Genomic DNA, 25843 nt, shown 5'->3' with positions numbered 1-25843 from the left:
TCAGTATTACATGAAGCATGCAAACAAATTATTGCATGTTACAATCGCATTGTTATTGTCAAGTTTCTGCTCTTACATCTGCACATTATTCATCTACAACATCTCTGTAAAACTCATTAGTGTCATCTGGAATACTTTAGCAAGGCACAAACCTCTCTTCTACTCTTTGTTTACTGTATTTTGATTTGGTAGAAAGATGATTATAGTACTGTTGGACGGCACGGTTTCTTTCACCTCAGGATGTCAACTTTTACTTTATCTCCAGAGTACACGTCACTTACCGAAATTAATCATTTTCTTGTATGAGATGAGGTGCTGGCTGTTCATTTTGAATGGTTGCTCGGATTTTAGTTCTTTCTGTGCATTACCTTTTAGGTTTCTAACAGTCCAATCTGCGTTTAGAATTTAATTATCGTGTTCTAAAATATCATTCCTTAGGAGACTATGGTTTCTTTTTCTGTGACTTCTCAGTTCTACCACACACCGTCTGGAGGCATGCAACTATGGCCACAAACAGAAGAAGTGACAAATATTACTGAATTGTGTGCTCTTTTCCAAGAACGCTATAAGCATCGCACCAAACAACTGTTTTTATTTTAGCTGAAGCAAGAATCTGAGAACAGATGTACAGTATTGACATCACTTAGTTGTGTTTTATATAAGTCAAAGAAACATCCAGCAAAGCCAAAGCAGCCAGTCACATTTGACAAAGCTCTGCCAGTACCCACGAAAGCAACACAGTGAGGCATGTGGCAATAATGGATAGCTGGGACTTGCAGGCATCGGACACCTGCCACAATGCACTCATGTCAAAGTTGTTTTAGTTCAAAAATGGAATTTATTTTGCATCCTCTTATGTCTCAATGTCATTACATGCCTCAACTTATGTTCTTATTTGGTGCAACAGTTGCTTACCCAGTTTTTGACAATATTTAAACATTCATATGTACTCTTGAATTACTAACCTTTATTTCTGAATGCAAATACAAAAGTATCAATAGAAATTAATTAATGGGAATGTTTACTGCTGTCAATAAGCATCAAGGTAACATCAAACATAATTGACCAAACTGGTGGAAAATGGGATAACCCCACTAAACAAAACAAAACTGCTTGAAACACAACAACAGTACAAACTTGTTTCAAATTAACAAACTTCTGGATGAAAGCATTTACTCTAGATATTGCATCTTACATTTCCAAAGTGCACATCTATTTCAAGATTTGACTGTTTGCAGCAAATCACCCATAATTACTTAAAATCATATTCCACATGGATGGAAGGATACTGAAATGAGAGAAGATGAATGGAAGGATTCAAATAAACCTTTTTGACTGTTCACAAGAAAAAATTTATTTTCCTTGTCAGCATTTACAAATTACAGTATTTTTAGTGCCTTATTTGCCCTTTTTAGCTTTTGTTTTCCTTATGTAGAATTCTAGTTCTTTCCCTTCGAGGATGTATCCATCTGCACGCCCACACTGACCAGGTCGACTAGAAATACACGCTGAAAAAAAAAGTTCCTTTCAGTTTTCACTACATTTGAAACAAAATTAAATGCCAAACCATTTATCTATTGCCACTCAGTGTAACTATGACAAAAATCATTTAACACATCACTTAGATATGCATCAATGTTAAAATTTCATCAATGTGAACTTGAAAATAAATTTAAAACATCAAGGCAAAATCCACTTACCAAGCACTCTAGATGCCTGGAACTGCTCTTCTAGTGCAGGTTCAACTTTCGCTAAGCGCTGTCGAGCTTTGTATTTCTTTTCCACTTTCTTTGATCTCTTTTTATTCAGAATTTCTTCATCCTCTGGAGTCTGAAATATCAACAGTATTAATACAAAAAACTAACCTCCAATTTCCTTATTAAGAAACAATAATGTCAGGCACTTATTGAACCAAGTCATCACATGGTCAGCTGACACGCAACAATCATCATTGTACAATACATTTAGAGATCCATGCAATAAGCCGTATGTCAAATACAATGACATCAGCAGCTTGTCAAACAGTCAAGGTACATATCAAGCAGTATCCACCAGTGCTGTATGTGTTAACCAAATATGGAAACTATTCATGCTCCAAAAGTCCCCAGACGCTACCGAGTTTAAGTGGAGACAGTTTTCCTTTAATACTTCTGACTTAACTCTGGCCTCTTTGCAATCTACTAAGTACTATTAAGTATAGTCATGCCACTGATTAGGTATCTGGCTGCTGCTGACAATTTTAAATATACAGCGGGTTTTCTACCTCTTATCTCAGTAAGTTTTCATAATTTTGGCTGCTAAATTGCATTTTGTACAGCACTGTAATCTGATTTCCTGCATTAGACTTCATTTCACTGGTTACTCTTTACCGAATCTTGAGAATATAAAAGGTATATTGAAGGATTTAAAAACACAATTTAGTGGAAAATTTTATTGGAAACACTTTGTCCACTTAATCATATATTTGGTTAATTACTTTTGTGACAACTCTCAACCACAGAACAATCCAAGCATTCTGTCATTGACAATGTTACTGGAGGCAAACAATGATCTATTTTATTGAAATAGTAATGTAACAACTAAAGATGTTTGTATTTTTTGTCTTCAATTGCCTTAATAATTGCACAACACAAAACATACAATTTTCATAGATTTCCTTAAACTTTTCTGGCCCACACACATCTTGTCACCTACGGCTGACTTTCAAGATTATACACACTTAATTTTCAGAATTATACTGAAGCTGCACCAGTTATTTCTGCCTAACAGAACATGTGATCCATTTCCAATAGAAATGGAACTTTCAGGAATTTGAAGAACACACTGCCAAATTTCCCATAGGTCAAAACTTGTTCCATCGATGTATTGTGTGCATAGAGTCACTTATCATGGACAAGCAATCTATCTTGCTCCAGTGAAGAATTGTTCCACCTAGCAAAACAACATTCATGAAATTACTAAGTTCCATGCTACAATAGCAGTGAACTGAAAATGTGGTTCACAACAAATGCCAATATGTGAGAACGGTGTCGGATTATTATACTCCAGCATAAGAATATACCTGATGTAAACATTACACCCTGTACACTTCTGTGTTTGCTTGATTTCCTTTCACATGGAGCAGAAGCCAAGCTTTGTCCAGTACAGTCAAATAAGATCGTAAGGATATGTTTTATTTTCTCTCTCTCTCTCTCTCTCTCTCTCTCTCTCTCTCTCTCTCTCTCTCTCACACACACACACACACACACACACACACACACACACACACACACACACACACACAGTACTGGACAGAAAGAGTCAAGCAGAGGAACAATATGGCTTTAAATGCCATTTAATTGTTAAAGAGAATGAAATAATATTCGGGAAAACTATAGCACAACTACATGCTTCTTGGGTAACCAGATAAAAAGCATGCATACAATGCTCTCTTTGTCACCTAACACAATATTCTAATTACAAACAAGAGTTATGAAAATTTCTAACTTAAACACAGGGCAACTTTTCTGAGCAAGCTATGTGTGATGCAAAACCATACTGCTGGGATTTCCCCATACTGTTTAATACTGAAGCCACTGAAGATATTAATTACAGTCAGTCATCTGGTAATCTCTTAGCATCTTCCTTATAAGAATCCAAAAAATAAATTTCACAAGCTGTGACATTGTTGCAAATACAACAGTGACCCAAATGTAGAATAAATTTCCTCTACATTTATGGTCACAACCTTTTTGTGAACAGATTACCGGTTTCAGTCTATAATGACCATATTCAGATCTGCAGCAAAATATGAGACAAATATACTAGCGAATTGTCCACAACTTAAAACAGTTAAATAGACCATAATGAAAATTACTTGTGACATATACATACATTTGTGCACTGTAAGTATGAAGAGGCAACGCTGTGTTATAAAAACAATGTCCTAATGTACTGCAGCCATAGTGACACCATCAAATGTTAAAAGCAAAATCAGCATGTCAGCATCATCAAAGATACATAACAGCAGGGCAAAAGTCATGTCAGCAGCACTACTGTTCAAAACAAACTGCCATACAGTAGCCACAAGATGTTTGTGTTGTATAACATCACCATATGTCACTACTGTAGGCACACACAAGCCTTCAATGATTAATTGAACAACGTAAAACAAAGGGGGATACAATCGGTAAAGTATGTAATGGGCTCATAGGGCATAAGATGCATTACAGCAATAAAAACAATGAAATGAAATAAGACAGAAGTTAGATTGTTATAAAAGAGGACAAGTTAAGAAACAGTAATCGACATATGCTCAAGTGCCAATATTACAGATGATGACAAACAGCTTTCATAGTGCACAGAATATAAAAACTATTAAACAAATAGCTAAAGAAGCCACAATGAAAGAAAACACACTGCAACACATAATCAGCACCCTCTGTTAGCGCCAACACCAGAATTGCGCAAAGGTGAGAAGTGGTTAGAGGAATGTAACTGCCAGAGGGCCCTCATAACCTGTGGCACGCCGTTGCAAGAAAAGAATGATAAAACTCCGTGCCAGTGCATGAATAAGATAATCTAGTGAATGCAGTATATTATATAAACAGAGAAGGATCAAGGAAATACTAGTTATGTGCACAACGTACAAAAAGTCAATCTGTAAGGCACTCTATACTAGGTGACACTATCAACAAATTATACATAATAAAGGCATATGGCAACTGAAGTAAAACATTGTCAAACAAAGAAAAGAAGGCATTGCGCACGAAATTGCTCCGACAGTTAAGCAGTTTCGTTGGTTGTCGTTTTTGCTTTATAAATTTCAAGCTCGTAACAAATGAAGAGCACGGCCTTTTTCCACTCTGTTGAGAACATGCATACAATTCTCAATGCTTCCTATAGAATGACCAGTTTCAGATAAATGCTGTCCCAAAGCTGTTTTGTTCCATGGCTGTGAATGTTCTTTAAACCTGAAGTTAAAAGAGCAGCCCATTTGAATGATATAATCTTCGTCACAGTTACTGCAGTCAATCCTGTACACTCCAGAGCCATACTTTTCATACTTTCTTTTCAGTTTATGTTTTATTCAAAATTTTACAGTGGTGTTAACCTGAAAGCCATATCTGACATTTTTAAAACATTTTTCTATCTGCACCTGCATTTTGCTGTTAAATTTCATACAAATGGTTTTTATGTTTTCTTTACTGGTCCTATTTTGTGTGTGCACTTGCCTGCTGCTACACATTTCTTTAGCCTACAGTAAGGGTTTGGGACGTCATTTACAGAAAAGCTGTTAGCTACCGCCATCTGCTTTAGAATGCTGAGTTCTCTACTTGTTTCTCTTTCATCCAAAGGTCGACGAAGAAGCTGTTTAACCATGGAGGTGAAGGACTTTTTATATTGGGAAGTATGGTATGATGACCCTACCCGTACAAGTAGGTTTTATAAACATTGAAAACTCATGTTTGTTGTAAACTTTTCTGATAGTAATGTCAAGGTGGTTAATGGAGCCCTCTTCAATAGTAAAATTTTTTTTGGGTGCATGCTACCGACTGCTTGGGCATATGTATCTCATTGGTGTCGCCGTGTACCAGTAATACCTTATAAGCCCAATACATTTTTTACCAACTGTATCCCCTTTATTTTACGTTGTTCGATTAATCACTGAAGACTTATGTATGCCTACAGTAGTGATATCTGGTGAAGTTACAACACAAACATCTTGTGGCTACTGTACAGCAGTTTGTTTTCAAGAGTAGTGCTGCTGACAACATGACTCTTGCATTTGCTGTTTTTTTATATATCTGACAATGCTGGTGCTGATTTTGCTTTAACATTTGACAATTCCACTATGGCTGCAGTACATTAGGACACTGTTTTTATAACACAGGTATGCCTCTTCATACTCTTAAGCACACAATTGTATATATGTCAGTAGTACTTTTCATTATGGTCTATTTCATTGTTTTAAGCTGTAGACAATTTGCTAGTGCATGTTTTCTCATGTTTTGCTGCAGATCTGAAAATAGTCATTATAGACCGAAACCAGTAATCTGTTGACAAAAAGTTTGTGACTACAGACGTAAAGTAAAGGAAATTTAAACACATTCATTTCTGGAACTCATCTGCTACATTGATAACGAGTCAACAGAATACATGAAGCCACCAAGGTGCACCATTTTCTCCTCTTCTTTAATGAGGTGCTACTCTATGCCCCACCTGCATTTGGCAATGGCACGTGAAAACGCTGGGTGCTTTTGTTCCATTACGTCTGGCGGTTGAAGTGTTTCTCATGACAAATCCTTTAACTTGGCTCCAGATCACTTCTGTTGAGTTCATATTGTAATGGTACAGTTGCAAATGTAAAAATGCAGTATTTGTATGGTATGCTTGATGCTACAGAAATGATTGTTTTTCATGTTTCTGCAACATGTATCACTCTGGCTTGCGTGAGACTACATCTGTAGTACAAAACAATGGACATTTTTCATTTTTGTCCAAAAAATTAGACTTAGTTTTCTTAGGTTAAGCAACATTTATTAACAATCTTTCATAATATATTTACAATTAAGAATTTATACTCAAAATGAAAACTGCACTACTCACGCCACAATACATCGAGTGTGTATTTGTATCTCAACTGTATCAAATACAGTCCCTCAGAATACTTCAAGGCCAATTTTTTCTGTAAATATATGAAAAATGTTAACCTATTTCTCAGCATTTTTTAACCATATTCCACAGGCATGTTTAACTACATAGCAGAAAGCAGCCTCAGCCAGTTTCATACTGTGTAACAACATGACAAAGTAACAAAATATGGTATGTTAAGTAGGATCTACTTCCAAGAACACAACACCAGTGTACGTGCTACGGCTTCTCACCAATCACTGCATTTGTACTTGTTTACATCAGGTTCATTCTTATGAATGGAGTTATAGCATGTTTTCTTCTCATATGAAGTAACAGGTTGCTTTTTGTACAGCAATACTATAAAGAAAAACTACCACTGATTGCTTTCGTCATCCTCATGCACAATAAAACATTATAATCTGAACACAAACAAGAAGTAGCAAGACAGTGTAATCGCGAAACATTTGCTGAACTAAGACAAATTTCTTCTATATTTTTATTTAGTAGAGTCAAGAATACCTGCAGTACAGTAGTCATTATCAACTTGTTATGATGGAATAATGAAATACTGATATGTATTTAAAGTAACAACTATCAGAATGGCTTATAAAAATGGCACTGAACTACTGAAAGAAAAGTCATCTTTAAATCTCGTAACAACTTAATTCACAGACAACAAACAGCCAGAATCTAATTTGTACACCTACAATTATGTTCCTCTTGGTTGGCAAATAGACAAGCAACTTAGCAGGGGTAGATGCATTAGGCAACAACACAGCACTCAACTCTGCATGCAGTAAGCACACCTGAAGCGGCTGAAGGGTTAATACAAACAAGTGCTTGAAGGGTGGTCACCATCCAGTGACCTTTCTTATTCTTAACAACACAGTTCAACAAGATGTATAATACTCACCCATAAAATCTGATTTGCTGCAAAGTATGACAGAAGTACAAGGATGGAATGGGATAATGGGAAGGCTCTGGCTCTGAGCACTATGGGACTAAACATCTGAGGTCATGTCCCCTAGAACTCAGAACCACTTAAACCTAACTAACCTAAGGACATCACACACATCCATGCCAGAAGAAGGATTCGAACCTGCGACCGTAGCGGCCACGCGGTTCCAGACAAACGCCTAGAACCGCTCGGCCACACTGGCTGGCGGATAATGGGAAGCACATGAACAGTGGTGTCATGGAGCATTCAAGGGAGAGGTAGCATCTGCCAAATTAACACTGCCATCCGGCGACACCACAGTGGTGTTGTGCGTGAATTAGCGGTCAATGGCCAGCGACACCACAGTGGTGCTGTGTGCATAGTATTGCGCAGTGGCCGGAGACAGCACTACACTTCAGTACTATTTGCATTCTGTTGGTGTTTTGTTTAGGTAACAGTAAGTTATATACATCAAGTTTTGTTTTCATAAGAACTTGTGCCCTTTCATCATGGCAGATGAAAGAGACGATACAATTATTTACGATGAATGCGCGGAGCAAATCTTGGAGGTTGCCACTATATCGCATACATCTCCTGATCCAGTTGACAGACTTTCTGGTCACATAATGCAACACCAACTAACAGGCCTACGTATTTCCAAAACGAATAAACGAAAACAATAAAACTGCCAGGTATGTTCCAAAAACATAAACATAAAAAAGAACAAAAAACTTAATGTGCAAGTCTTGTGGAATTGCATTACATCTTTGAGTGTTTTGCTGCATATCATATGAAACATGATACTAAGTACCAAAGACAATGCAAATAAATATATGAAACAAATTTTGTATTTATTTAGGTATGTATGTCTTTGAAATATCATGAAAGTAGGGGAACAGGTTGAGAACTTATGAAAACTAATGAAGAGATTAGTAAAATGTAACAATATAATCTCCTGATGTCAAGAACGGCCAGCACCAAGCCAAGTAATCCGAATTAGTGCTGACGGTGCCAAGCGAATAAATTTGTACCAGATGTGAAGATGGCAAAGTGTTAAGAAGTAGCAGTTCCACGAAGTTTACTGCTTAGTATGAATGTTGGATTATTCTCAACTATGGAGAGCTGAACACCAATTATGCCAAGATAATGCTCAACAATCCTAGCACTTAAATTAACATAAGCATTGCTGTAGAAATAGGCTTCGGTGGGTAATTGCTTTCTAACCTAATCATGAAAGACCTAAATGGCAATCTACATAAGATTCCATAATATTAAGCATTTAAGTATACGTGTGAAATGAGGTTATCAGCACTAATGCCAATTTCGCAGCAGATCTGGTTAAAATATGATGGGGAAAAGAAAGAAAGGTTGATTAACTCAGCCTACAAAAAATGAACAGTATACAAGTAAACATGACATTTCATCCTGAACTGAAATTAATAAGTAACCAAATAATTCTTTTTTTAAGAGAGACGATAAACACTTCTTGGCCAATGGCTTGAAAGCTCAGAGTTATATAAGCAAAGCTCTCATATCAACTTTATATAACGGATATAAACTAAACTGCAATAACTGCCACTTCTGGCTACATAAGCACTTACACAATGGCCTTAGTTCAGTGAGAATTTGTGGAATTGCTAAATTTTACATACTTCAGCTATATATTTGTCTATCAGAGTACTTTCATAGGTCTTTTTTTATAGAGCTATCAATCACCAGTCAGATCTTATTAGCCACTGAACAATTATATGGGCCTTTGCCTTAAATAAGCTTTAGTGTATTTAAGTGTGGCTGGCTTATAACATCAAAAACACTGAGTCAGGCAGACTGACAAGATGCAAGGTTACAGCTGTTTAGGATATCTGTTGCAAGACCAGGAACGTAAGGGTTGTGATGAAAGCATTTTAGTACACTGTGCTCAAAAGTGTACTCTACCATTGGTTGAACAGCTGAACACACTGCCAGTTTGCCAATACTCATCCACCTGTGTGGAAAGTGACAACGGTCATTGCATTCACAACCATGGCTTGGTGGTAATGTCAACATAGGTTATGTGGAACTGACACGAGTTAGGACCATACTGCTTTCACAAATGGCTCTACATCTGACAATATGAGATTCTGAAGCCATTTTCATTCTGCAGCAGAGTGCACAAATTCCTGTTAGATTAGGAGTGCATTAGAGTCAGTAACTTTTGAAAATCTGATAAGCACTGGTGTAAAAGTTGTTACGACATGATAACACAGTCTTGCCTGGATAGCTCAGATGGTAGAACAATTAACAGACAGAGGTTCCAAGGTCTAGTTCCAATCCAGCATACTCCACAGTCTCAGTAATGTCTATGACAAGCCTAGAATAGAACACACTGGACATGTTCTTAAGGCAGGTCATTAACATGGGTCTTTTACAAGTATGTGATCCTGGCATAAGGATAGACCAGGACATGGTTAGGGTTTTAACTGACCAGGATGATACTGGATGATGATTGGGAAGTGCCTTTTCTGCTGGTATGAGTGATTGGCTGATGGGTCATGTGGATGTAATACACAAAACCTGTTTGTACACCAAGTTTGGCTTGTATTACTTGCCTTCAGCATAAAGAATAATAGAGTCCTAACACAGCTAATGAGCCATCCACTAGTGGCAAGACAGTAGTAGAGAGACTAGCACAGAAGGAATTACAGTTGTCAAGTTTAGGTCCTGCTGGCAATGCTTGTTATGGACATATGGATCCACAGGGAAGGCTAAGATGATGGCACAATGGGGTGAGAGAAAGCAAAATGAAAGAAGTTTCTGAGTTATAAAAAATGAGAACAGTCTATCTTGACTTTATACCTAGATTGAAGACATGAATGACCCTAAAACAGACTAGTCTGTTTAAAATCTTGTGGCTACGATTTCCTATAGTTAGCTGATGAACAAATCAGCATATGTTGGCATATGAAGCCTCATTTACACAAAGGCAAATTGAAGTCTGCATTTGCAGACGACTTTCACACATTCACTACACGATTGCCAGTTAGCAGATTTCAAATGTTAATGTAAATTCCCAAAAATGTCATACAACTATTTTAGTCTAAAATATTATGCAGTACTTTTCCAAAAGAAAATTGCCAATGGTTACAAAGAAACTAGTGTTCCAAAAAACTGAAGAAAAATATTTGCTTCAACTGCAGAAACAGTGGAAAACCAATACTCTGAAACATGTACAAACATTCTCACATCATATAGGTGGAGGTGATGTTATGAAAACATTCAGAAAAAAATTGTAAAAGGTGAAAATTTCACCTGCACAACAAAAGGAATTTGCATTGCATTGGACCTCAAACTTTCGACAAGTTAAGAAAATACTAAAATTAATTTTTGGAACAATTTTAAGTTGTTAGTGTACCCTGTCACTCACGAACAAGATTTACTAGTGACTATGCATGGCAATGCACCAGAACTGCCATGCTGCTGCCAGGACTCTTGTTCCAATAACCCACTTTAATATTTTTTAATGCCCATAAGGGATCATACTCCGAGCTCTTGCTGACTTCATTAGTATAGCCATCACCCAAAACACCAATATTCATGTAGATATTTTCAGGCTACCATTTCCCTTTGAGTCTTGCCAAGTATTTGTTCAGTTGGTCTTGCAAAACCCAAGATTTGTTCAGATAAATTACAGGCAAATTGCCCTCCATATCCAATAAAGGCAGTCTCCAAAAATTAAGCTCTCAAGGAGGCTGTATCCAGTTGTTCCATTAAAAATTTGTACCTTTTTTATGGTCCTTTGAACTAATATTTACAAGGGGGCAAACATTTCCAAGCTCTCATATTCCATTGTGTTTTACTGCTAAGTGTGGACTGTAGTGGCCCTAGGGCACTATCATCCATTGCAGTACACTAACAGTCCACACGAACGCTTCTTTAACAAAATCTTCCATTACAGATAATTTGCTTTCCTATTTACATATTTCTCCTGACAATTGAAAGACTGTTTGAGTGCAGTCTCTGAAGAAGCTATGATGCCACAAACACACAGCTGTGTTCTATTACCTCAATGTGCTATTGCCATCAATTTCTGTGCTTAGGCAAAGTAATCCCCCCCCCCCCTCCCCACCTTCAGCATGAGCATGTTGTTGAAAGACTAAGACATGGTGTATAAGTAGACACGGAAAAAATTCCCAGATTCATTGGTTAAAAAGGCACTGCAGTAACTTTTACACTGCGAATTTGATCATTACAGAAGTATTAATATGAACTTTACCAAATACATCACATTAGTTTCCAAAGCACCGAAATTTAGATTGTGATGCACTTATCAGGTAATCATAGTTCATGTGTCATGGTCTTGCCCCAGCCAACAGCAAGATCACTGAAGTAGCACAAACACACAAATAAGAAGAATTAATATAAATACAATATAGCTAATAGCAAAGCTAAGCTTTCACAAATAATGCTCTTTTTTGCACATTACACTTTCAGATATATCAAATAAATGTGTCAGTAGAATTTGAAATAATGACGTAAATGGCTAGTCTTCTGTGCCCAAAATTCTTCTACACTGCTGGTCCTCAATATGTTACGTTTTGAAGGAGAGTGAAATGCCCTGTAATTTACGAAATTCATTGCACATCCCCACAATGTAATTCGTGTGAAAAAGTAAATTACTTTGAAAGTAACACTTCTCAAACCACCATTAACAATATTTTTCAACAACTTGTTAAAAATAGATTCGTTTCAATAGTCGCCAGCGTGCCAGGAAACATGTGTTACTGTACATACACTGCTATGGTGACTTAGGAAGGCTGTGCTTGTTGTCTGCTCTGTTGGTACACCTTTTGCTTGGAATTTCATAGGTAGTGCAGCATCACAGGACCATGTGAAGCACTGCAGCACATTGTTTTGGAGGGGACCAACAGTTTTTGTCCTTATGACAAGTTATCATATCCTTTACAGATAATGATTGCAAAATAAGAAAGCAGTCCTTGGCATAATATTCATTTCAAAACTAGACCTACACCTCAAAGGATCCTAATATTTCAGTATGCAGTGACTTGACATTTTTATTCGTATTCTGCAATACTGTTATGTAGCACTTCGTATCCGGTTTACAACCACACAGTATTGCAAAAAGCTGGTAAGAAGAAATATAGATTTCTTGGTAACAGTTCTTTAGGCCACAATTAAGGACAGTAAGTTCATGATTTTTTTTCTAATGCTGTAAAAAAATTAAGTTATCTGAAGCCAAGAAACATTGAAATTGACAGTATATTCTATCCTAGGAGTAAATACTAGTCTTGTGGGGAGGTACTGATAAAACAAGGTGTGCTGCCAGTCTATAAATTACCGAAGAGTGATATTCTGTAAATTTAAGACTCAAACAACAAAAATTAAGGAATAACGTCGAGCCTAGAAAAGGTACCAGACAAATGTTGAAAGATGTCTTGTGATCTAAAAACATTGTTTCATGGAAGGCAGATATGTAAAATTCTGCTGCAGCTGTCAATATATTTGAAATAAAACATTTTATTGAACACTACTGACCAATTTGTTTGCTTCGTCATCTACAAGTTAATATTTATGTATGTTATGTATAAAGCACTAAGAGCTTACATTACGTTATAAAAGAAACAGGCCTTCAGAATACTTCAAGAGCATCGGAATTTTGTAAACCATACTAAAATGCGTAATTCAGCTTAAAGTGCATGTTTGTATGTACAGATTCACCATGAAGTACGCCCTACATGGTATTAAGCTTTTAGATGTGGTTTTCAGGAGCTCTGTTTTTTGGGACCACCAGTACTGTACTACCTCATGTGGTGGTGTTATGGCATTATATCATACATGCCATAAGACAAAAATGTGCACTTGAAATTCAGCAAGCAATTGAAACCAGCCAATAGTAAAATTCTTGGATTTTTGCAGGATTTTGCAGTTGCCTCAGGGCATCTACACCTTATTGGACATTAGACATTATGTATTAGTTTCGTAATGTCCATTCAGTCCTGGTATATACAAAGACAACATGGGTTATCAGGTGTTTTATGCACAGGATGTTGCTCTTCAGTGTGACTTACAGCTTTATGTAAAGCAGAAGTTCACAAAAGTGAAACCAAACACATGGAAGTAGTGAATTGTGGCCAAAGACAAGGGACAGAAAGTGACATTGCAAAAGGAAAACTTAGCAGTTTGAATTTTACACAAGTGCAAGACATGCTATTATCTTTGAAATTCAGCTCTAAGTTTCATTAGCCTACCTATTTGAATTAGATTCATTTCTCTCCAGTGTCCCTTTCCCCTTCTCCACCTGTCCTCTGCTCCTCACCAACTTACATGCCGTATCTCTAAGCACATACATTGATGCCACCATCTTCCCCAGGCCTCCTCTGCCAACTCCGCTACAGCCTCTTATCCATTACACCTTATGTCTTATCCATTACACCTTATGCTATCCCTTGGTGGCACGGCACAAGAATACCACAAAAAAGCATTTCATACACTTGAGCCGAAAACTGTCTGCTGTTATTTGTACACTAGCATTTTGGTGAAAGAAGGGGGTTTCTGTACAGCTATGCACCAAGTCACTTCTAGACACCTACCCCAACTTTTTATCAAGTTGTCACTGAGGTGTGATTTTACTATAGCTGATGAGGTAACATTTCCACAAACCAATGGAGATGCCTCATTCTAATGAACTCTTTAATATGATCTTAAGATATTTTTTCAAATATCCCCCAAAAGATACAGAAGCACACAAACTTTTCTAAACGAGTAATATTAGCAAGCTATAAAAAGTTATCCTTTTCTTTTTGTTTTTAGGCATACATAAACATGATGCAAATTCTTCCATCAGAAAAAAACTCTGAACTATACTGCATCAGCTGTAGTAGTACATACTGGAAAATCTAGTAGCTTTGCATTTCAGAGCCCCATTTAACGTACGAAATTTGTGGAGTATGAGTGTGACAACTTCAGCTTATGCTTTCAGAGTAACTATGACATACAGGTTATCCATGAAGCTATCATAAAAACAATGATAGCTGCAAACAACCTCAATTAGTTGATCATCATTAAGCATAAGTGTTTCTCTGAATTCCTTTATTTGAGAAAACAAATGGGTACAGATCAAGGATAAAGTCACGTTTAAGCTGTAACTAAAATACTAGTACATGAGAATACTGAACAGCAAACTAGCAAACAAGTGCCAGCAATGTTCAGTATGATAAGACTACAATCACAATGTACAGTGATTGTAATCAATTCAGAGGAAATTATGTCCAGGAATGTCAAACAAATGGTTTTGTTTTGCCACAATCTGCCCCACAAGAACCATGTAGAGTAATTCAGTCTCAGCACAAATGAGAACTGCAAACTTCCTCTATAAAATATCTTGGCACCAAGCTGAATGGGGGCGGGTTATGTGCCCCCCTCAATGAGAAGACAACAGTGTATGTGAGGTTACTCACAACACAACCCAAAAGCAACTCTCACTGGCAGAGTGCACAGAAACGTAGTTCAAGTGACCAATTCACACTTCTCTGTATCACTCAGAGTAACAATGAGTACTAGTTGCATCATGCAACTACCATAGAATGCGTGGGACAGTAATTTCGAGTCATCTAATGTGCCTAAAAAATGGCTTTATGTAAGTGAAGCAATGCTACATCCATTTGTGTATCTAGTTTCTCATGTTTCACATAAAATATTAAAAACCTGTTATGGGATTTGCTGTGCAATCTCTCATTGAGTTTTGAGAAAACTCATTTCGTAAAAAATTTTCTTGCCTTTCCTGGTCTGACATCACTGTTATGAACTATTGTATAACCCAGCTTTTACATTCCCAGAATTAACGTTTTCCTGCTGTTTGCGACATTTTTTTATCGTTCCTGTCAAACTTTGTATGTCCACAATGCTAATTTGCACCTGATTTTGTGTCAACATCTTAAAAATTTTCCCGCAATTTACGCATTCCCCGGGGGAAAAAAGATGCTTGATCTTGGCCTTCCACTAGTGTTTACAAATATTACGTTGTTAAATTTCTTGATACCAGGGCACTTCACTCACCAGATTTGGACCAGTAAATGAGAAAATTTGAACAATTCGTGCCATATCTCCCGCCGCTGCCAAGCTATACTTGCTGGGGTGGCTGATGGGAGTAGCTAGATTCATTCGAATGAAGATGTCATGACCAACCACAACCATTTCCAAACTGTCTATTGCACAAATGCAGTTTTGTTATTGTAATCGTCTTGACACCTTTGTCGAACCATATTTAGCGCATTTCAGCATTTGGCCAGCCACTTGTGGTGCTAGTTGATAACGCCATTCACTTTGCGTTGCTCATATGTTAAACTAAAAACACAGCACTGGTTAGGTGTTTTCTTCACACTGAGCCAAATGTGTTCTGAGAATTTATTCTTGTTAATCACAGTATTTACTTACGTTTTTTATGTGATGTTATATGAACAGTGTGATAGTTTGTATGTGTGTGGTTTTCAAGGCGGCATAGTAGCCAAAATACTTCTGTAAGTATCTGCACTTCACAACGAGAAAAAATTCTTGAAACAACATTCTAAGCATGAGAAAATACGTAACTAGTGCAATAATTCGTTATTTAAATAATAACAGCTGCAGGATTACAAAATTATCGATTATGACGTATGAAACTGAGCCAAATGTTCCTATTTCCCAGACAGTAATCAGTCCCAGTTTTTATTACATAAGAAACATTTCCTACGTTTTATATATATATATATAATGGAAGGAAACATACCTGTCCCTTTTTCCCCCTAAGGTAAGTCTTTCTGCTCCCGGGATTGGAATGACTCCTTACCCTCTCCCTTAAAACCCACTTCCTTTCGTCTTCCCCTCTCCTTCCCTCTTTCCTGATGAGGCAACAGTTTGTTGCGAAAGCTTGAATTTTGTGTGTATGTTTGTGTGTCTATCGACCTGCCAGCGCTTTTGTTCGGTAAGTCCCCTTATATATATATATATATATATATATATATATATATATATATATATATATATATATATATATATATATATATATATATATGGAAACATTCCACGCGGGAAAAATATATTTAAAAACAAAGATGATGTGACTTACCATACGAAAGCGCTGGCAGGTCGATAGAAACACAAACAGATTTACCAACTGACCTGCCTACACTGTGACGCATTCTATGTGGGAATGACCAGCAACAAACTGTCCATTCGCATGAATGGGCACAGGCAGACAGTGTTTGTTGGTAATGAGGATCACCCTGTGGCTAAACATGCCTTGGTGCACGGCCAGCACATCTTGGCACAGTGTTACACCGTCCGGGTTACCTGGATACTTCCCACCAACACCAACCTATCCAAACTCTGGAGATGGGAACTTGCTCTTCAATATATCCTCTCTTCCCGTTACCCACCAGGCCTCAATCTCCGCTAATTTCAAGTTGCCGCCACTCATACCTCACCTGTCATTCAACATCATCTTTGCCTCTGCACTTCCGCCTCGACTGACATCTCTGCCCAAACTCTTTGTCTTTAAATATGTCTGCTTGTGTCTGTATATATGTGTGTGTGTGTGCGTGCGTGCGCGTGTGTGTGTGTGCGCGCGCGTACCGTCCTTTTCCCCCCCTAAGGTAAGTCTTTCCGCTCCCGGGATTGGAATGACTCCTTACCCTCTCCCTTAAAACCCACTTCCTTTCGTCTTTCCCTCTCCTTCCCTCTTTCCTGATAAGGCAACAGTTTGTTGCGAAAGCTTGAATTTTGTGTGTATGTTTGTGTTTGTTTGTTTGTCTATCGACCTGCCAGCGTTTTCGTTTGGTAAGTCACATCTTTGTTTTTAGATATATTTTTCCCACGTGGAATGTTTCCCTCTAAAATAGAAGTGGAAAAATGCAAGGAGGTGTCGCAAGTCACTTCTGCAGTTTAAAATGTAATTTCCCATATTTTACACTATTTTTTGAAGTCCCTTGAAAGTGTAAAAGCAGCGTTTCAATGTAGTTTCTTATCACTATTGCCCATAGTAATTGTTAAACTTCAAACTGAAGTAAAATATGGCACACATTTTGGAAAGTTAGTGGTTAAAAAAAATGCAGTCACTGCCCTGTTTATGTTTGGGGCATTTCTGGACATACAATGCTGCATATAAAATGGAGCCAACAAAGCCAGGAGGAGGGACATCTCTCTTTCCACTCTGTAGTAAAGTAATAATGTAGTTAGAAATCTGTGAGAAGGCTGGCAGCAAGATGCCACGATATTGGTGCCGGCTGTGTCTTGTTGCCTGTTGCTTCGTTCCTGTGGAAACTACTCCAGCATCGCATGAATAACCATCATAGCGTACAATATTTATTAGAAATATGTGTCTGTGGAAGGGTGATACATCAAACATGAAGCCAACATGAACAATTAACGGCATCATTTGGTTGTCTTCAGCACGGTGCAAGAAAGTGCAGCAGTACTGACTTAACGTCAGTAGTGTAAACTTCTGTCTTACAATTTCAAAAATGAATGATTTTACAAATCATAAAAAATTATGCTACACATCTTCATTTCAATCCCAAGCCTGCTACTTTGACAGCAATGTTAGACAAGATGTACTTAAAACTGACAAAATGTGAGGAGAGAGGGAAAACAATCTGAGAAATTCCATTCACGCTCCCCTAATCTATACTATCATCACCTGCACAACTGCACTAACTTCATGGAAGTGATTGGTAAAAGTGTTCACATGTTATAGAACTTAAGCAAAACAAGATGAAACGTGTATTAGATTCACAGGAATATGTGGCTGACTGATCATTTAAAACACAGATGAGCCAACCACCCTGATAACACAAATACATTGCACAAAAACTATGGGCAACAAGCTGAACAAAACATTAAGTCATGCCACATTCATTTGATTGTCAATTAAAACAGATGGCAAATCTATCAGCAAATTATCTGCCAATCTTTAGCCTGAAAATAGATCTCAGTACAGTAAGATGTGGTGGGGACTGATTTGTATGGCAGAAGCACCACACCTTGGAGGGTCCTCTCACCAGAGCAAGAAGCCATGTCATGTCAGAGGTGTGGTCAAAACAAATACCCATGTGGCTGCAAGGAGGTACGCCACAGCAGCATTCCTGACTTTCCTAGACCCAGCTTATTGTCAGTTACTTCCAGCCACTCTTCTTCACAGTGACACTATCTCAACAGCAAGGCAATAGCATTTAGAGGGATGGTACACTGAAGTATCTGAGGATCATGACTACTATTTGTCTGCTACGTCCAGCTTTCTTTCCCTATTACACCCCTGTGCACTGGCACCCAGCAGAAAGAAATCTCCTTCCCCAGTCTTTGTAAGTGGAGGAGTCAAGGGCCCTCAGGAGGTGAGAAAGACAAACTTAGCACTCCCAACACATCTGATCTGATCTCCAGTGTACAAAGGTCATCTACAACTCTGTTCCAAAGACAGTTAAACCTTGAGGACACTATCAGGAGGGGGGGGGGGGGGGGGGGGGGGGAATTTAACTTTGAATATCTTCTAGAATTCTATGGCAAACCTATGTTAATGATACTGGTCTGATTTTGCCAGTCCATTCTTTTACCCTTCCTGTACACAAGAGCCACCTGCACTTGTCTAGTCACTTGTTACTTTTCACTGGGCAAGAGATTAGCAGTAACTGCAATGCAAGGGGGTAAATGGCATAGAGTACTCTTAAAACTGAATTGGGATTCTATCTGGACCTGGCAACCTTCTGATTCCAACTTTCAGTTATTTCTGTACACCATTGATGCTTAGTTGTCCATACGGAACTGTGCAATGGTCAAAGAATAGTATGTTAGTATGATTCTCCTCTGTAAATTCTTGAACACAGATTTGGGTTTTTAAAAGGTGCCAGAATACACAAATCCCAAGAAAGATTAACTGAAAAGTATACATAGCTTTTTATGAAAAATGAAGCATCACGAATCTGTCAGTTTATTCAGAGAAAACCAAATAAATGTCTTGAGTGCATGAGGAATTTTGCCAAACAAAATTACTGGTAGCCTTTAATTGTCCTAGTCACTGCATAATTATATTTACATGTGAACTGAGTGGGCAGACCACTTAACATATTGGTAGAGTATGCTGTGACTACTTCCTACCAGTTTCTCAAAATAATAAGACATTCTTATCAGATTTTCAAGTTGCCAGATGACAAGTTTATTTGCCATCACACTCAACTGTTCCTTCAAAAACGTGATTTCTATGGAAGGAAAACAGCAGTGACAGGAAGACACACAAACCTAGGATTACATGTGCAGCCCAAATAATTAATGACTGAACTGCCAACAAAAACTGATACATCACAGAATAGTTAACTTGTTAATGTAGTAAAGCATGGGTGATAAAAATGGCCAAGAAGACCAAATTTTATGACAGCATATTCAAATGGATGGACTGGAAAGGAGAGCTCCACCAAACCTACTAGTCTTTGGCCCATGAATGTACAACATTTTAAGCACCTTTACTCTACAGAACTGTAAAAACTTTAGTTCTTACATTTTTTACTTGTGCTGTCTGATAGATACAAATATTGTTAGACCAAAACATATGTAACATGCAACTGTGACAGCAAATTAAGGATCTCTGAACAAAAAGTATCTTTTACTAAAGCAAGATTGACAGCATTCATGTTTTCAGTTTAACTGAAGCAATTTAAATTTTACTAAGTATGCTTTACATTTCATTACAGAATAAGATTTGAACATGCTTACCAATTTAGCTCCCTTCTTCCTTCCAAGAGGCAGAGCATAATGGGATTCGTACCACTGTCTGAATGGTACAGCATCAATCACTACAATGGCATTCTTCACCAATGTTTTTGTTCTTACTAGTTCATTGTTGGAAGCATTATACACAACATCAATGATACGCGTTTTTCGCGTGCAACCTGGAAATATTTATAGAAACTCTTCAGCACACTTATGCACAAAGTAAACTAGCTAATATCTACTCTCAACACAAACTGAACACGGTACTGCTGTCCTGGAATGCAACTACACTTCACCACAGCTTTACATATATTACAGCTACTAACAATTGTTTTCTTAACTCTAACCAATGGTAAGACCAATAGCAGCATCTTGCTTTTCACATAGCGATGGAATAAAAAAAATAAGAAAAAACAAAAGTCCAAATGTAAATAGAGCCAAGTTATTACTGCTTGTGTCCCCCCATTTCAGTTAAGATGTAACATTCATATACTAAATAAAAGTAGACATTTCCACAATTCTGGCAATGTATAACATACCAATGTTCATAATGTGCCAAAAATATGAGCTGAAAGTCACAGGTCAATGATTATAAAATGGACAGTAGGGTACAACAAGTAGTGTGGTTGAGAGTTTAGGTCACTGAACACATACATATTGTGTTAACAGATTTATCAATAGCATACCCTAATGACATTTACATACTCTTTAAAAGCACTTTTCGTCAAAAAACAGCAGGATAGATTCAGAAAACACTTAGTTAATGGGAATGTCTCCAAATATTTTGATATATGATGCGTAATACATAAACTACAAAAAATGCAGGGTGATCCACAGTACTTTTTCAGTGAGTTAACGAGTTTGGTTTTGTCGTCACCGTTTTTGTTTTTATTGTTTGTCATGTCTGAATTTTCGTAAATTGCTATGTTTATGTCTTTCATAGGTATGGTCAGCAGTTCTCGGTTGTCTGCGACAATAGGGGACAATGCATTGTCTAAAAAAATTTCTTCAGCTAATCGGCCTGTTGGCCGAATTTGTGAAGTGTTCAGTGTGTTGTGAAGAAATGAGGCTAGCTTAAGTTCCAGTGTCTCAGACCAGGGACAGTTATATGTGGAGATGTCGTAAGGATAACAGGTCTGAAATTACTCAAATTTCAGTACGCACAACAAGCACTACTAAGTAATGTGAAATTGCATGTCAGTCCTATGCAGCACACATTCTGCTAACACGAGAAAAAACACTCAATCCTGTGCATTGATCAAACTACGAAACCAAATGTGAGATCCTGATTCTTTTGTCAGTTTGAACTTCCTTTATACCTCTGCCTAACAATTCACAAATGTGAAACTGCCAAAGAAGTTTTTAGCTCCAACTGTAACCTAATTAAATGGGAAAAGTTCAATAGAGCAAGGCAAGAGCATACCACCAATGCATGTTGCTTTGGATAGCATACCCAACATATGGTTGAGAAACTTTCAATGCAACTAGTAATTCTTGTCATGGCACATACCATTGTGCATTTGAGTCGAAGTAGTTTACATCCACAATCCGATAACAGTATCGGTAGGTTCAATTTTTACAACTTAAACAGTAACCAAGAATTACATTACCATTGTAACAAATACCTTGATTCATGCTACACATTGAGATTTTTATTACCTTCAGATCCCCAGGCAAAGTTCCCCTGGTCCAACCTCAGAGCACGATATTTCTTGTTACCACCCCTGGTGCGGACGGTGTGGATACGCCTTGGACCAAGCTAGAAAGACACAATAATCAATGCGACAAAAAAGTTCAACTGTCGACAGCAGTTTCTTGCCACCGACATGGCATGTCTCAACTCAGCAAAAAAACCAATTGCGTTGAAGAAAACTATCACTGACATACGAAATAAAAATGATCCTACACGAAATGTAAATACTTGCACCGCTATTTAAATAGTTCTAGATGCTACATTGGTTAATAACAGTACACAAAATCAACCTCGTCCAAAAGAATACTACTGATTTGTTCATTACCACCACCACCAACAACTACTACTGCACAATTCTCTTCACTCACTTTTGTATTTGCTGCAGGTCTGCCCAACTCAAACTTCCTCTTCTTCCGGAGCGGCTTTCTTTTCCCTCCGGTAGCTCTCCTCTTATGCCAATGGTCCCGGGATATACCTATTCACACAGAGAAATATATAAAGACAAAAATGTTTTTACACAGGACACAATTACTGCAAATAAGAAAAACAACAGTGTTAGATACGAAGAACCACATGTTTCCCACAGCTAAATAACCTTACAATTAGAAACAAAGCTTTGATCATAATTTTCATTTCAGTTCTGGAGACACTATTAAGCAATTTCGCACATACAGAAACTTGTACATATGATTATTCTGTTCACAAATAGATGCAATCAGATTTCCACAAACACACAGCACTCACCCATCTTACGGCAGACGTAAAAGAACCGGAAGCTCACACAGTCGGACTACCAACATCACCACTGACTATTCAGCATGTTGAGAATCCAAAGTTACTACTACTACTACTGAATGCAGTCATTCGAATTGGAACGATATGGAGCATAGATACATTTCTCGATAATTTCGAATATAACCTGAAGCAAAAATATTTTGTTGACGACATCTTACTCCATAAAGATACTTACAAAAATATTTTATCAATTTTGGTTAGAGAACAACGCAGCAGATTTCGTAAATCACAATGTAGGAAATGCTGCAACCAGCCACAGAGGGGATTTTTTTAATGACATAATTGTACCATTACTGGTTTCGTGTCTGAGCCCATCATCAGATGGTAGCGTTGATATAAGTGAGAAACTTGCAAGGAAATCAATGCTTCCATGTGATGATAGACTCAGGCCCGAAACTAGTAATGGTACAGTAAAACCTTTTCAAAACAACTTATCGCTGGTTGTAGTATTTTCTACAGTGTAACATACTACAAAAAGTCATCATTGTATTCTCTGTATCTGCAGAAATATAGGCCACTCCTATGCAACGATCTGTTCTCCACACATAAAATTTGTGCAGACATATTATTGCTTTAGAGCACCAGATTTGTGGAAATGTGTGTGTGCACAGTAAATTTTAAACTGCTAGATGCGCATCAGTGCTTTGGAGATCTCATTGCTGCACTTAATAAATTCATTGCGGATTGTTTACCGCAGAGATCTCAGCAAACTAACGAAATCTACTCAAACTGGCACCTAGAACAGCGAAATATATAAGCCTCGTTTGTAGTATTTCGACGTCCTTTGCTTTCTGAGTGATTCCAATGAAGATTGATCACAAGAAACTAAATTTAAGGTCTATAACAGAAACTATTACTCGTCTTTTGTAACTCTATACATTTACCTATGAAACACATAAGTAACAGCCGAGAGAATTGACTGCAGATATTAATCCATGAGTACACCTGATTTCTCTTTCAGATGCCACTGACAGAATTTCACCAAACTGAACTGGCACTAGCATAACACAACAAAAATTTTCAGTACCGTTTGCTTTGCACCTAAAATTCTCTCTCATTATAAAATCTTGCAAACGGGATTGCTTGTACACTTCCACTCAGTACTGTCCTACGCCATGATATTATGTGTCAGCATAGCAAAAATGTAGGCCCTATTTATTCTAAGGAAAAGTACAGTCAGAATAGTGTGACAAGCTGACAATGTCTGATCTTACAGCAGTGCCATCAGGGAAATAAGGACACTTGTTTTACCTCCTAAAAAAATATGTTGTTCATAAAACAGGAAATTCATTACCACAGTACCAGAAGTAAAACTTTCGAGATGGACTATGAATCCCTTTCAATAGTATGTAATCGACTTTTGTACACTATTACAAAAGTCTACAATAGATTGTTGATAGACTGCAGGTAGTGAACTGAAAATTCCGACTCTGCAGCAAAATACAGGCAAATGGCCACAGCTATAATTTCGAAGAATATATCAAGTTCCAGACAAATCTAAAACAAGAAACTTTGTCAATTGATATAGCCCATCAAGGAGTTGCTTTTTTTTGCCTTCAAGAAATCCTTCTCCGTGACAGTCTGGATAACTTCGTATGTATTGAGTATAATTTCACTGAACTCTTATTTCAAAACTGCTTCGGAGAATTCTAACGTCTTGTCGCTAATTTCTGTTGCCAAGACCCTTAACCTCAGGATCAACAGCTCATGTGGAGTAGTTGCTCTCCTCACAAAAATATTTTTCCGTATTATGCAAGAGTTTATGAGCGTTAAGATAGTTATATGTATCCAAATTCATTCGCAAAAAATTATACCAGTCGTTGTGTCCACACCGCCATCTCTGAAGTAAATTGATATCCAAAAACTGCCTTATCTTAAACTATCACTTTCTGGAACATTCTATCAATCTTTTTCGCTTCTTGCATTTTGTTTGCATTCTTTTTGCAGCACAAGTGGCGAACACAGACCATAACAGAATTTCCTGCATTGTGAATGTCTGATCAAATTAAATAAATTTTGAAGTTGCGACAGCCTAGTAGTTTGCCACTGAATTTTCTTCTCTAGAGCGACAAATGGTGGGCGATCTGTAGATTGGAATTTGTGTAGTGTGAACATACCACATTTGCCGCGGTGTATTGTATATATTAGTACAAACATTTGTGTAGATATCTGCGCAGATAGATGGCTGAGTGTGGGTGGGCCTAAAGCCTAATTTAGGGCCAAAGACCTAAGGCTAGTGCAAAGTGATCGTCACAGCTCGTCACGTCAGAACATTGCATGACGCGGTTTAAATGTCGGCAGTCCCTTCATGTGAAGGTTTCTCGGAAGAGAGTTTCGACAGCGACGTCGTCTGCTAACATCGGAAGTTCACCTATTTTCGGCACCCTCACTCAGAGTATAAAAGTAGATTGCATAATTTGGGTCTTCTTGATCAATTATTGTGCTTTGCTGACGACTTGGCTATTTTTTTCCATTGAGTGTTCTTCCACAAGCAAAGTCAGATACTTGAATGCGTACATTTGTTTACGTTTTACAATAACAGAACAGGGCTGATGCACACATTGTAAGAGCGTAAAATAATGAAGCATTTTAAGTAAAAGTGTTATCTGTAATTAACGAGAAAAATACGGTTTCTAATGACCTTTTAGTTACATAAGAAAAAAACATGTGGATAGGCTCCATTTATTATCTTGTATATGTTGTTTGCTGTGTGTGTATGTACATATTTTCGCTAAAACGAACTGTCAATGTTTTGAAACATTGTTTCACTTCTTAGCAATTTACCACGAAAAACTGATTAAGTACATGCATTATGAAGTTTTCTTTGGATATTAATAAACTCTATTGTTCTTAGTTCATCAATTCCAGTAGCATACTCCGGCATTTCGTACTACAGATAGTAACTTATAATCTCACATTCACATTTAATAATAATAATAGCTTTATTCAACATCGAATGGTACACTGCACATGTACAAAGAAACAGTAATGATTAAAGTTATTTGTACAATACACAAGACACATTCTTCTGAATACATCATTAATTTACAGCAAAATTACAATAAGGTGTTTAC

General features: G+C 37.4%; 1 protein-coding gene across 1 annotated transcript; it reads right to left on the bottom strand.

Annotated features, from left to right (window-relative positions):
• Window positions 1-1328: 1328 nt before the first annotated feature.
• On the bottom strand, window positions 1329-22814 carry LOC124776398 (40S ribosomal protein S8). Its single transcript, XM_047251375.1, has 6 exons — window positions 22719-22814; window positions 22343-22449; window positions 21941-22040; window positions 20285-20460; window positions 1701-1830; window positions 1329-1508 (listed from the first exon to the last, which is right to left on the bottom strand). Exons 1-6 carry the CDS (start codon window positions 22720-22722, stop codon window positions 1399-1401), a joined length of 627 nt encoding a protein of 208 aa, XP_047107331.1. The 5' UTR covers window positions 22723-22814; the 3' UTR covers window positions 1329-1398.
• Window positions 22815-25843: the final 3029 nt, after the last annotated feature.

The sequence above is a fragment of the Schistocerca piceifrons genome, chromosome 2 (genome assembly GCF_021461385.2).
Source record: "Schistocerca piceifrons isolate TAMUIC-IGC-003096 chromosome 2, iqSchPice1.1, whole genome shotgun sequence".
Lineage (NCBI taxonomy): Eukaryota > Metazoa > Arthropoda > Insecta > Orthoptera > Acrididae > Schistocerca > Schistocerca piceifrons.
The sequence above is the reverse complement of the archived record's forward strand: the minus strand, read 5'-3'. Positions and strand labels throughout refer to the sequence as shown.

What these genes read in the sequence shown, in the direction of transcription:
- LOC124776398 (XM_047251375.1), bottom strand. An exon ending in GACCTGCAGCAAATACAAAA is followed by an intron (nt 22,041 to 22,342) that starts GTGAGTGAAGAG and finishes GTGTCTTTCTAG; the next exon opens with CTTGGTCCAAGGCGTATCCA. An exon ending in CTTTGCCTGGGGATCTGAAG is followed by an intron (nt 20,461 to 21,940) that starts GTAATAAAAATC and finishes AAATATTTCCAG; the next exon opens with GTTGCACGCGAAAAACGCGT.